This window comes from Monodon monoceros, unplaced genomic scaffold (genome assembly GCF_005190385.1).
Source record: "Monodon monoceros isolate NGI ecotype Baffin Bay Population unplaced genomic scaffold, NGI_Narwhal_1 Super_Scaffold_16, whole genome shotgun sequence".
Taxonomy (NCBI): Eukaryota; Metazoa; Chordata; class Mammalia; order Artiodactyla; family Monodontidae; genus Monodon; species Monodon monoceros.
Window position 1 is genome coordinate 61,724,116 of NW_021703772.1, and position 14,224 is coordinate 61,738,339.

At 42.4% G+C, this 14,224-nt stretch overlaps 1 protein-coding gene across 1 annotated transcript in view; it reads right to left on the reverse strand.

The window, feature by feature from the left end:
- MYO3B (myosin IIIB) overlaps nt 1-14,224 on the reverse strand; it is a 474,746-nt gene that overhangs the window by 141,716 nt on the left and 318,806 nt on the right. The window contains exons 26-27 of the mRNA XM_029225906.1: nt 11,158-11,235; nt 8,783-8,988 (exon numbers count right to left, since the gene is read on the reverse strand). Of these exons, the coding sequence (XP_029081739.1) occupies nt 8,783-8,988; nt 11,158-11,235 (284 nt within the window). The remainder of the gene's footprint in view (nt 1-8,782; nt 8,989-11,157; nt 11,236-14,224) is intronic.

Consider the following 14,224-nt stretch of genomic DNA (forward strand, 5'->3'; position numbering starts at 1 on the left):
TCTGTGCCAGGAGGTTTCCTCGCATACTCCTCCTCTTCCACCTTTTCTCTTCTTTGTCCGTGATTTTCTTCATTCTGTCTTCCTTCTGTTGCTTCACTGTTATTATCCAACATAAGCTAGTCCCACTGAAATTTGTTTAAGGAATCTCCAAGCAGGGACATAGAGTTTTACATCTACTGATTTTCATAGAATAAGCCAGGCAGCCAGTTCAAAAGTCCAGGGTGGCAGTCTTCTCAACTGCAATGATACCGTCTAACATCTTCATAGCATCTTTCTTCTTGTTTTCCTTTATTACTTCTTCACATACTGTTTCCATAGCATGGCCACTGTTCCCTGTGTTTCTTTACTACATGGATTCCTCCCTATAACTGAATTAGCTCATGAGGCTGCCCACAGAGCAGACATTAAGGAAATTGGGAAAGACAGCCTGGGCTTATTCCTGCTGCTACTCAGTATCTTTGGAGAGTAGTGTGATTGATATTACCTCTTGTATCCACTTTTCAAATCACCACTATAGATTTCAGTCTCAATTTGCAGAGCTATCAGCTACAAAAATGATTTTTCTGATACTTGAATAGATAAGAAACAGCTGTCAGCAGTTTGGGCTCTGTGAGAAAGGGAGGGTCTTAAAAGAATAAGTTTTGGGATTGTGAATCATCTATAGGCAAGTTGGGAGGGATCTTCAGGCCAGGCCAGGCCAAGTTGAACCCATACTGCACCCTAAGAATGGAGAGAGGTGGTCACAGAAATTCTCTTCAGTCCATAGTAAACTGGAGAGTTACTGATACTGTCACCTCCTTAGAGATGGGACCTTGGCAAAGCTACATCATCCCTCTGGCCTCAGTCTTCTCATCTGTGAAATGGGAAAGTTGGACCAGGCCATCTCTTAGAGTTTTTCAATGATATCTTAAAAGGTAGTTTTAGAATGTTTTTTGTTTACTGCACTAACCAAAGTCATAACAATGGTAATATAAGAGTTAAGGGAGAAAAGAAGTCATCCAAGGTCTCACCTATATAAAAGGCATCAATGCACACACAGTTGGGGAGCGGTGAGCAACTCACTCTCTCAAAACAACAACAACAACAAAAGGGTGGGAATGATAGTATACAAGAACAGCAGTTGTTAGAGATTCCTCCCAGAGAATGCCACCACTCAATTGCTGCCCCTAGAAGCTAAATGCAGAGACTGTTCACATAAGCATGCAATGTATTTTACTCACGATGCTGAAGCTGTCCATTATCCTCCCTAAGTATTATCTCTTACATATCTCTCGCAACCTCGTAAATCAATTTGCAGGGAACTGAGGATTCTGTTCACTTTGCTGCAGAAATAGTGACTTATCTAAATAGCACATTAAGATCTATTTTATGTCAGGCTCTCACCTGTGTGGTTATAGGTGAAAAGAAAAAACCCCAGGGATGTCCTGGGAGAGATAAGGCATGGCATCGCCATCCGAGCTGCTGGAGGATTTGTGTTTTCCTATTCACTGCTCACTACCCAGAGAAGAAAGTAGCAGCTTTATTTTTTGAAAATTGAAATTTGGATTTCAGTCTTTCTTGAGATGTCTGGATTCTTCTGTGATGCTGATTTTTCTCTCAACTCCTGTTCTGTGAGCCAGTACTAACCCTGGGGCTCTGTAAGAGAATATCAGGGACCCTGTCCTTATAGATAAAGTTTTCACAGTGATAACTGATGACATTCAGTTCACTTTGCAAGAGCTAAAGGAATTTGTTGCAGGCTTAAAACTGCAAAAACATCTTTCCATGGCAATGGGATTAAAGGGTCCTCAATATCTTGCCTGCTTCCACTCAGGCACTTCTGCACTTTTTAATTCTTAAACTACAATCCTGAGGAAGGAGGTAGCAAGGAGTAAGAAATGAGCGGGTTGTGAGGAACTGAAAGTATTTATTCAAGTTCATTCAGCCCCTTAGTCGTTCAGGTCATTCCTTCATTCAATTAATAAACATTAGATTTCTTTTCTGTGACAAGCATAATTAGTGCCTCTCCCATTACCATTCCCACTTCTTCCTAGCTAACTGAACACCAGTTTTTCTTTGGGTCACAATGCACCCAGCCCCAGACCCGTTCCCCACTTTCTAAACCCCTCTTTGTAGCTAGGAATGGTCATGTGACTAAGTCCAGGCCAATGAGAGGTTATGTGAAATGGTTTCTGGGAAAATGTTTTCTTTCCTAATAAAAGCTGGGCAAATGTGGCTGACTTAGCTATTCATCCTACCCCTTCCCTTTCTTCCTGCCTTGAATGCAGACATAATGCCTGGAGAGGTAGCAGCTACATTGTAACCACGAGACTATAAGCTAACCCATACACACTAAAGATGGTAAAAAGAAATGAACGGAGGTCAGAAGATACACAGGCCCCTGATAACATCATTGAACAGCTAATATAACATTAAAAATAGCTTACCTCTCAATTTCTTTTTGTGAGAAACAAACAAACAAATCTGTTTGGCAATGGTTCTCAGTTTGGGCAATTTTGCTCCCCAGGGGACATTTGCCAATATCTGGAGACAATATTTATTGTCACAATTTAGGGTGGGGAGGTGTTGCTATTCGCATCTTAAAAGGTAGAAGCTAGGGATGCTGCTGTACATCTTACAAGGCACAGGGATAGCCTTCCACAACAAAGAAGTACCTGGTCCAAAATGTCAGCAGTGCTGAGACTGAGAAACTCTGGGTTAAGCCACTAAAAATATTTATTGTTTGTTATTCACAGTCAAATGCATTCCTAATTGACAGATTCCCTCATTTGAGAAATACTAAACATACACCATGGGCTAGACACCATACCATACAAGATGCTAGAGATACAAAAATAAGTAAGAAGTCAACGGTCAAAGTCCAAATATGAAAGACTTGAAAACAAAGGTCGACTTCGAAAACGTCTGGATGTCTAGAGTTGCTCCAGACAATCCACTGGCAAAAGCATGTGGATCTCAAAGGATTGCTCTAGAATCCAAGAAAGTCAATTGGTCAACTCTGGAGATGTCCTCAGTGAGGAGTTTTATGGGTCTTCTCTCTTAGAGTATAAATTGAAATAGAAAGAAGGCTTTGTTAAGGGAGTATTAAATCATGGCAAGAATTCTGCAGTATGAAAGGGAAGAAGCAGCCTTCTTGAGCAAGGTAATTACTGAAGACTATTCTTAGAGTACAAATAGAGGCCAGGTGAGAGACCCTGACAAAGAAAAGTGACATCCAACACAGTCCTAGATAGGACAAGGCTATTATGACCCATACTGATAAAGAGAAAAGTGTCAAAAATGCAAGAAGATGAACTCAAACTGGGCCAGAATAGATTATAAGTTTTTTCTAATCCCTTGGTGAAGTAGAGCTGGAAACTGTTTTCAGAAACCTGCTGTATAGTAGAGCAGTGGTTCAAAAGACAAAGATCCCAAAAAACAAAAAGCCAACTATGCTTAGGTTAACTTAGTAAACTGTATATAGTTCTCATTCCAGAGTTAACACTGTTATTGTCAACGGAACTTTTATTCTTCTTAGAAAATTCTAAATTAAAGATCTCCTCTAGCTACCCAGGTTGGGGTAGACCTTTTGGCACTGTTACAGTTGATTCCAGGGTATGTATTGGTCAGATAAGGGGTAATGAATGCCTATGGTTTTAGCCTACCCACCCTCTTCCTCTCCTTCCTTTAACAGAGTCCCTCAGACCATGGTTCACATGGAGCTGACTCCATGCCCTGGGACTTGACCAAAGACCCTGCCAGTCATCCCCTTGGGCACAGTTACTGGTATAAGCACTGGCACATGACCCAGGCTGGGACAACCAGAGAGTTCCTTGCATGGGAACTCTCAGGAACTTGCTTGCTGCTGATGTTGCTAAGTCTTTAGGATGCTTCCTACAGGAGCTTCCAGGGACCGTCTCTGCCGACATGTGAGGAAGAACTGCCTAGCTGACAAGAAACTCCAAAGAGGGGAAGCAAAGCTGCTGAAAAGAAGACAGTGGTTTGGTAAAATTGCTTGATGTCCTGTATCCAGACATATCTTTGGACTTCCTAGTTATGTAAGCCAATATATCATCCCCTTTTAAATTTTGCTTGAATTCACTTCAGTTTCAGTCACTTGTTATTAAAAGATTCCTGACTAATACACCAAGTAAGCAGCCTGATTTTAGAGGCTCTTGCCTTAATAGGGCATATGTTGTGCTATGTTAGGGAGCTCTAATCTAAAAGATTCCTTCTTTTCTGGAATGTGAGCTAAGAGGTGGGAAGATGAGAAAAGAGTCTAGAAAGGAGCCAGAGCAGAGAATCTCCCTTGTCCTGTGAAGTCTGTCTCTTCTAGAAAAAAAAAACATCAGCGTTTATTGTAGAGAGAAGGAAGGAAAGTTTGTTTAAAAGTCACCTTTTTAATGTATCAAACTCTAATAATAGCATTTTCAAGCTGGGTAGAGACTTTTTATTAACTTATTATGGTTTCTTACCTTTTCTTGATAGAGAGCTACTTATCACTTACCTGAAATCTTATGCTCTAACAATCTAGATTCTACTTCATAATGCAGATTAAACTTAACCTCAACAAAGCCAGCTCCATATTCTTGTCATGCCCTTCAGAACTGCAAGGACCAAAGAGTCAGTCAGGAGATGGTAAAAGAAGATAGTGATGAAGGGGAAGGAGTAAAAGTTTGATTCAATTCAATAAATATTTACTAAACGCCTAATTTGTATCAGGGACAGTGCTGAACAGTGCTGGACAGTACAGATACAAAGTTGGCTGCAAAATATCCCTGCCTCCCAGGTGGTTAATGTCAAGGTAAGAGACCGGCAGCTAGTTTCTACCTCAATGTAGTCAGCCCTACTGATGAAGCTCATCAGAGGGGCTCCTAACTCAGCCTGGGAGAGTCAAGGAGGGTGTTGCAGGGAAGAAAATGCCTGTTCAAAGTCCTGAGGAATGAGCAGGGGTTAGCCAGGGTAAGTCAGCTGACTGAAAACTTGGAGAAGGGGGATTCAGGCACCAAAGCACGAGCACAACATGAGCTTTTGCTCAAAGCAGGGAAGCATGGAATGACGTGGGGTGTTCCTAGAACTCTTAAGTAGTTTGGTTTTTGCTGGAATGTGAGCTGAGAGGTGGGAAGACAAGAAAGAAGAGACTGGAAAGGTGGGCAGGATCCAGACAGGGAGACTCCCCATATCAGGCAGAGGGGTTGATGCTCACCCAGTGAGGTCTGGGATGGTCATTTCAATTAAGGATTTTAATCAAGGAAGCAACATGATTAGATAGGAATTTTAGGTAAATTGTCCTCTGTGGCTCTTTGGAGAACAGAACAGGCATGAAGTCCATTTAGGAAGTTAAGTCAAGAGGGTGGACAAAAGAGCCTCAAAAGGTTTGGAATAGGTATTGATCAATGGGATAGAATTGAGAAGTCAGAAATAACTTATGACCAATTTATGGTCAATCGATTTTTAACAAGGATGCCAAGACAATTCAACAGGGGAAAGAATAGTCTTTTCAACAAACAGTGCTAGGAAAAGCTTGATATCTATGAACAAATGAATTAAGTTGGACCTGTACTTCACATCATACATAAAGATAATTCAAAATGGACCACTGGTCTAAATATAAGACCTAAAACTATAAAAGTCTTAGAAGAAAACATAGGAATAAAGCTTCATGACCTTGGATTAAGCATGGTTTCTTAGATATGACACCAAAAGCATTACTAACAAAAGAAAACACAGAAAAATTTGGCTTCATCAAAATTTTAAACTTTCATTCATGAAAAGATACCATCATGAAATTGAAAAGACAACCCACCGAATAAGAGAGAACATTTGCAAATCATATATCTGATAATGGGCTAGTATCCAGAGTATATAAAAAGCAATAATTAAATGGGTAAAGGATTTGAATAAACCTTTCTTCAAAGGAAATAATACAAACGACCAATAAGCACATAAAAAGCTGTTCAGATTAGATAGTGGTTATTGTTGCACAACTTGTGAATACACTAAAACCTTAGAACTGTGTACTTTAAAAGGGTGGGTTTTATCATATATGAATTATATCTCAAGCTGTTGCTTTATTATTGTTATTATTATTAAAAAGCCTTGGGAGAAGGGATGGGGGATTAATAAAGCCTTGGGAGAAGGGATCGGGAAATTCCCAAGGGAAACTTTTTGAGAAACTTTAGCAGGTAAAGTTGGCAGGACTTTTGATGGATTGTTTGAAGAAAGTGAGAAGACAGAGGTGACCCTAGATTTCTGGAGGAGAGGAAGTAGAGGAATAGAAGGGAGAAGGAGATGAAGGAGATACCAGGGCACATAGCTCTCACGCCATCATGAGAAGAAATGGAAGTTGCTGATGAAGGAGAAGAGGTAAGAGTTTCACTTTGTTCAACAGACACTGATTTCACAACTGTTATGAACTGGGTCCTGGGAATGCAGTTCTCCCTCCTGTGAGCTCAAGTGGGAGAGGTGGGCCTTTCTGGAGGACTCAGAGGCTAAGGCCCCGGAATCTGCATGTAGCCTCTGGAAATCTTTAGGATGTGGGCTCTGCGTATTCCCGACTTCTTACCGTGCGGGTGATGAAACACCCTTTACAGAAATGTTAGGCTACTTGCCAAATACTATATCCAAGAGGAGACGGGAACTCCGACCTCCTCACTAAATTATGTTATTTACTACAAGAGTTTAATAAACAAACCATAAGACTTTGAACTGAATGTGCTGTGCTACCCTTGAGACACTGGCCAGAACACGTCCCAATATGTGCAGTCATATGTGTTATCCCAGTATAGACCTTCTGCCAGACCATACTTCAGAGCCCACTGACCACAAAGCCAATGAGTGTTCATAGTCATTTTCTGTGATGTCTCAACAGCATGACTTCCAGGAGGTTTCAGCCAGCTGCCCAGCACTGTCAGGTGGCCTTTCTCATGCCTACCTGAGACTAGATAGATGAATGCTTCCAATCCACCTGGCCCCATTGATGAGAGGGTGTTGGAAGTAACCCTTTCTTTGAAGGCTCCATGAATGGAAAATAGGAAGGGCACTTCTAAGTCATTTGGCCAGAAAATTCAAGGATGATGGGGCAAAGAAATGTTTTAGGTTTGGCCATGTCTGCAGACTTGGGTGACTTGGGGAAGTCCTTCTGCATTTGGGAACCCGACAACATAATCCTCAAAACACAGCCTTTCAGGTGTGCACGTCAGGCTTCAGTACTGAGTGCCAGAAAATACAAAAAGGTAAAGAGTAACATTAAACAAGTCTTTATCTTTTATTTACCACCACCTGATAAGCCCTGCCTTTGATTGTTTTGTCTGCATATTTCCTGCTAAGAGTTTACAAAACAGCACTCCCGAACAGGAAGATAAGAGGCGCACCTATTTGTTGAATAACATCAAGGGGGGAAACTGTTAACTCATCCATTTTGTTGTTAAGTTGCTCAAAAGGATCAAAATACCAATTAACCTGCTGGCTCAGAAATCTTTGATACCCTCAGATTTACTGACATTTTGAAACTCTTGTTCATACTTGCCTATTGGCTTTCTGATTACGAACAAAGAAGTGCCAATCTGTTTAGCATTTGACCTGTTTTCTTAAATATTTTTATGTATTCAACACTTAGTGGCTAAAAATACTTGACTAGTCACATTCATGAGCTAAAATGTGTTTGTTTGTTCCACCTCCAAATTTAAGAGGGAAAAAGAGGCTCAAAGACACTTCGTTTTAAAAAGCCATTTCGTTCTTATTTTTAATTTAAAAGCTCTCATTGCAAGGAATTTTTTTTGCCCTTTTGTCTCCATGCAATTTAGTGGCATTGGGAAGACCTGATGAAGCGACCTGCCACATTAGGATCCATTCTTCCCTGAGGAAAAAATGGAAAAATGACCTTGGGCGTTAGTTTCAGAATGGTGGTAAAAAGAAACAGATTTTATAATGAATATTAATTTTCCTCTCTGGATATCCTCAGACACTAGTGTTCCTCAGAGATGGTTTTTTGTTATTCTTGTTCCTTATTTCTTCACGGAAAGTTTTGTGAAAATCCTACCTGCAATCATATGCATGTGTAAGGCATACCTGTGGCAGCTGTTCAGAAAAGAGCAGCATTTCACTCTTAGGTAAAGGCAGTTTCTGGGTTTAGAAAGCTCTACAGCAATTTTTGCAATAAACATTTATGGAATGTAGTAGACCGAGGAGATTAAAAGTGTGGCTGCTATAGCCAGACTGCCTGGGTTCAAATTTTGGCTCAACCATTTACTAGCATGGGATCTTGGTAAAATCACTTAATTTCCTTCTGTGCTTCAATTTCCTCAATTGTAAAATGGGGATAATAATAAAGCCTAGCTTACAGGGCGGTTGTATGGATCAAAGGAGATTATATATTTGGGACAATTCAGGTGCTATGTAGATGTTAGCTATCACATTATATCGTGCCAGATGCTGGGAGAGGAGTGGATGCCTGGGTGCATTTACATTTGCCAGAATCTTGACCCATTTATGGAGGGATACTTTTGTCATAGCAATTAAATATCTGGAGATTTTGAAACCTAAGGATATATAACAGATAAATATCTATGGACATTTTTATTTTTCAAATGTGATCAGGAGGGAGCTTAACCTGTCCTCCAGATGACTGTATAATTTAGTTGGAGCACAGGAGAAACACAACAATGAAGCAAGTAAATGCTAGCTGGTAACTAGCCAATTACATGTTTGGAGGCAAGTGGGCAGGAGGAGTGATCCCAGGGGACAGAAGGGCCTTGGCAGAGCTGTGTTTAACATAATGTAGTTCCCAAGATACCAGACTGACCTTTTCACAAACTCTTCAAAGAGGATACGGTGGGAATAACCCTGCTGGCGGATGCTGACCGTCTCTAGGATGCCTGTGGAGCGGAGCTGGGCCCGCACTCTGTCTCGGGTGAACTTCAGTGCCTCTCGGTCATCGTTGGGCTTGATGCAGCGTACAAAGTGGGGCTGTCCCACCACCATTTTGGAGAGCAGATCCATCAGAGAATACTACCAGGGAGAAAAACACACATGAAATGAGGTTACCACAAACATAATAGATAATTACGACACAGGCCTGCTGGGCCTCCAGGGCAGTTTGTTGGCTTGTAAACAACTCATGGAACCTTCGAGGCTACACAAGAATCCAGCAAAAAGAAACAACAATGTAAGCTCTGACGAGTACTTATCACTACCCACAAATTCAAAAGTATTCTTTAAACATCACCTGGTGCCAGGCCATATCCCATTTGGCAGAAACTCAGCCACCTAAGAACTTGCTTAGGTTACCTCGTAACTCCATCACCAGAACTAGCTGGTCTCTGGTATGCCAAGGTGATGTTCATAAACTGTATCCATAATTTAAAATATCCAGCTTTGGCTCCCTAACTCAGAGGTTAGAGCACTGGTCTCGTAAAATGTCCAGCTTTCAGGCAGGGGTCAGTTGCTTCTTCAACCTAACAATCACCAGGAAGTCTAAGCAAATCTTACCAATGTCATTGTTAATAAGGCAGAGGAAAAACAAGAAAAATAAAGAGGGCAAAGAAAACAAGAAAATCAGTGGGAAAACAGATTATAATGAAGATGAACTAACATACAGCGAGTGTCCGGCAGGGGCGCTCGCAGAGAGAGAGCACACAGAAAAGCTGCTCCTCACGGGCATCCACTGTGGCAGCTCCTCTTTTGGACATGCCTTCAGGGGCAATTACAAGCCACATGTAAAGTCAGTTTCATTATTCATAATCCTACCTCCTACTAATCCAATACACGGTTACCTAGCTTGGCAATGTGCCTTTTTTTTTAGCATTTGGGGACCAGTATTTTGAGGACACCCAACTGGTTGTTATGGATATACTTCTGAAAATTGTAAGCCAGAGGCTTCTTCTGCTGAAAGAGGGACTCTAGGATCTTGAGGATGCCTCACAGAGTCCATCAGAGCCTCCAAATCCCATGGGACACACACACACACACACACACACACACACACACACACACACGCTAGGAGGATATAGTCAAGCCACTAAAGGGACATGATCAGGGTAGGTCTCAGATAAGAAATAAGTGACAATTAGAAATGTCCAACCATGAGGGACGAAGCAGGGGCTGAAAACCCACCTGCTGGAGAAGGGATCACTGCACAGATGGAGTGCTGCACCCAAAGTCCTCTAGGCCCTTACAATCCATACCCCTGAGGCCAATTCTAGTCTGCCTCTAAAGCACAGCTGGATAAGTCAGACTTCTTAGCTTTACATCTTTCTTGAACCTGCTAGCTTTTGGTGGAACCTTCTTTGCACGGTGCTGGCTCCCAGGCCCTACCCTTCACAGCCTGCCTGGCAACTCCAGCTCACGATCCACTTGACTTACCATTCCTGCCAAACCCCTTCCTGTGGCCGACCCCAACTTACAACCTTATTTCGTCGTCCCTGAGTTCAGTAGTTCCATCTTTGGCTTAACAGCATGTCCGTCGTGAAGCTGCCTGGACCTCAGCTCCCCATAGTCAATGATCTAAAAGGGGCTTCCAACCCCAATGCTTCATAATTTGAAGATAAACAAATCTGTTCAAATTAGTACAAATTGACGGTGTCTTATCTTTCCTATCTAATGTGCATTTGACAGAGTCCCTCTAGAGACGACGTTTTTACTCAAAGGAGTCATTTCACCAGATGAAACATGAGGAATTGTGGTAACAGAGATGGGCAATAACTGGGCTCAGGCAAATGGGTCTTGCAATGGGTCAACTGAATCTAGGAAAAGAAAGTCGAAGCTAAGACATAGCCTCTCATGAACTTGATAAACCACCTTCTGGAATTGTACTAACTACTTTACTTCTCAGTAAATATGCTGGAAAAGTGGCTGACTCCAGTAGTTTTAAGGCCAAGAAGCAGCTGAAATGCTAACAGAATCAGCACATTCAATGGACAGGGCTATGTGCCAGTGGCAGAGAGGGCCTTCTGTAGACACTTGAGGGCTCATCTGGTCTTTCTGAGATCAGAGAACCCTGTCCTCAGAGGGGGGGTTCCCTGTTATAATTTTCCTCTCCCTATACACCACCACCTTTCTTAACTGACTCTTGAGCTTTGCTCTTATTTCAGTGGCTCTGTGGTATCTGGGCCTCTTGTGGGAAGGGTTGGCAAGTCCTTTCTGGAAACAGGCAGAATAGAGATCAAGAAGACTCCATACCCGGAAGTAAGAAGCCATGGTCTGCCCCTTCATGTTGGTGGTTTCTTCCGGATGCCGTATCACCTCCAGAGTGTCCACCTGGAACACAGGCAGAGGTGAATGGTTTGAGGATATAGACAATTTATTTTCCCCAAATCTGAAAGGCAATTTGGTCAAATATCTGAGGGGCCTTGATGTTTAGGACACAACTGTACAGACCACGGGGGAGGATTTTAAAGACATCTAAAAGAAAAACAGAATTCGCACTGTTCTACTCTCTTGACAATGACCGAACTCTGTGACATACTATATGGTCTCAGCACAAACCCCCATCAGTGTTACTTCTGTATTTCTCCATGCTCTAATGGGCCACTATTAAGTTCTCCAATAATGTCACATGAGATCAAATTATTTCTTAAAAGAAAACTGGGCAAAACCCATGAGGCTGGGTGATCACAAAGCCCCGGACCCAAAGCCCCGGACCCAAAGCCCCGGTTGCACCACAGGGCATAAGGGGAGCCCTTTCGCCTTCCGGCCATCAGATACTAACCCTGCCACACCCCTCCTGCCGCCCAGAGTTACCACGTGCTCACTGCGGACCAGAGCTTGGGATACACCTGTTCCCAATCGTCTGCCCCAACTACCTGGGCCGACTGGAAGGAATTTAGAATGAAAACAACTGTAGCAAACAGTTGTGGCACCCTGTGTTCCATCATTTTATCACAACAATAAAATTCCTGCTCCCGCACACACAAAGCTATTTGGTTTGCAGAGCACATGAGCGGCATTTCAGCACCAGCCTCCTCTGTGGCAGCCTCCCATCTGCTCGGAACAGGTGGCAAGGGTATGAAGCACAGACATTTGAACTGGAAGATGCTGCTGTCAGCACGTGTGTTCCACTCAGTGGATTGCTGTCCAGGCAGCCACCCCACCATGGGGTGAGAATGTCTGCAGCCTTGTTCAACAACAGTGAGAAGTGGGTGCTAGAAGGGACGGGGCCATGGGGAGGTGGGTGAATAATGACGCTTACCTCGAGGGGCATTTAGGAGACTGTGTGCAAAATGGAAGAAAAGGCTTCAACTGGCTTGGATAAAGAAAACAGGTCTGTTTAAGAAGGGGAATAAATGTGGAGCTAAGTTTTCAAAAACTAGAAAAGCAACCTAAATAGTGAGCAGGAATATAAGGGTAACTCTGAGAGAAGTAATGTCAGGGGGCGGGGGGCGGTCCGCGGTGCAGCTTGCATTCTCTGGGCTGCAGATTGGATCTGTTCCCAAAGCCATCATTTCATTTGGATGCAGCTGAAGCAATGGTACAACTGCCTGTAGGTCTGACTTCTTAATATTTTTAATGAGAAAGGAGGAAATGAAAGCTCTGTGTTGAGAAGGAAGGGTGCTCTCACAGAGAAAAGAGAAAAACACAAACACACCCACCCCACCTGCAGACGTCCTATGGTGTTATCTGCAGGGACCACATGGAAGGTTTCTTCCCCATCTCACCCTCACTTGGAGGATAGAGCTCAGCACTGGTGAGGTTTGGGGAAAGCTAGTTAGGACTGAAGGAAGAAAGATCTTGGCTAGGGTCTGCCTTCGGCCAAACTGTAAATTGTGAGAGTTTTCCTAAACATTCTTTCTCCCCACCTGACCTTCATGTGCACACAACTTCTGGGAATTTCTCACTATTTCTTTTATTCAGAGATCCTCCCTGAAGAACCACAGCTTGTTTTGAACCCTGCTTTTCCTCCTTCCTTTCCCTCCCTTTTCATTCAAATTAGCCAGCGAATGCCAGCCTCTCAAGCTGTAATTCACTGTGAAAGGGCAGCTGAAAAGTTCATCCATATTTCTCCTACTAGTAGCATTTACCTGTTACCCTTCCGCAGAACATACAGTGGACCCTTGGCATTTGAGAACTTAACAGTTTAGTGATCAGAAAAATCTTTGATGTATGTTAATTCTGCTAAGACATAATTTAAAAAGTGTGATATGTATTGTTTTCAAGATCAGTACCCATCCCCTGCAGCAAACTGGAAAAATACGGAACGGAGCACTAATTTGCAATCCAAGTTATAGGGCTGGTGTGCTCCTGTAGCCACCCAGCACGACTTTAGTTCTGTCCTTATACTCACATACAGAGTAACTCTTGTAAAGTAAGTAAAAACCTATTCTGTGTTACATGTAACTTGGAAATGTTAATGCTTGTCTACAGTTCATCACCTACATATTTAGTACTATATTTTAAAGAAGAAATAATATACTATTGGGATACCTTCTAATTTAAGAATTTGGAAAGGTCTTGGGTTGGTCAAGGGTCTCTTGCATATATGCATAGTCATGAAGTTCTCCTGTGCATGGAGTAGATCTAAAAGAGGGAATTTCACTTCGGACAAGGGACATACCAGAAGTTGCCTCTCTTGACCTTTCAAAGTAGGAGACCTCTGTCTGCACTGGGCCTGCCATGACCTCCACAGAATTCAAAAAAACTTGAAAGAAAAAAAAAAAGAGATGAGAAGGTTGTTGTCTAACCTAAGAGCTTGTCTTTCTGAACTAATTTAGTTAATGGTAGCCTCATTTAATTAAAAAAATGTCTCTTAGAAACAATCCAGAAAGTAGGTTCTATTGAGGTCATCATCTAACAAATAGTTCTTTCCAAAGGTGGGGATTTCACAACAAAAAACCAGTCCTCTCCACAGCATCTTATAAGTTTTTACCTCAGATAGGAGGAAAAGAGACAGGAAAGGCTTCCTAGGCTCAGGGGGTATGTGCTACAGGGCACAGGGTTTGGAACTGGACACACCTGCTTCAAATTCTGGCTCCTCCGCTTAATAGCTGTATGGACTTGGACTTGTTAACTTCCCAAAGCCTGTGTTATTTAAAAACCACTGCCTTGAACACACACAAGAGGCCAGTCAGTTCCCCTTCCTTCATTACCATGTTGGATTCAGTCTTAGCTTAGTGATGAATACTAAGGATGCAGGGTTTTGTTCCACGGAATAAGGTGAGTACTAGCGCCCATGCAACACAGCAAGGACATCTTTTTATTTATTGTCAGAGAAAATACTTCCAATGAAAACAATTTCAAAATGATCAGTAGA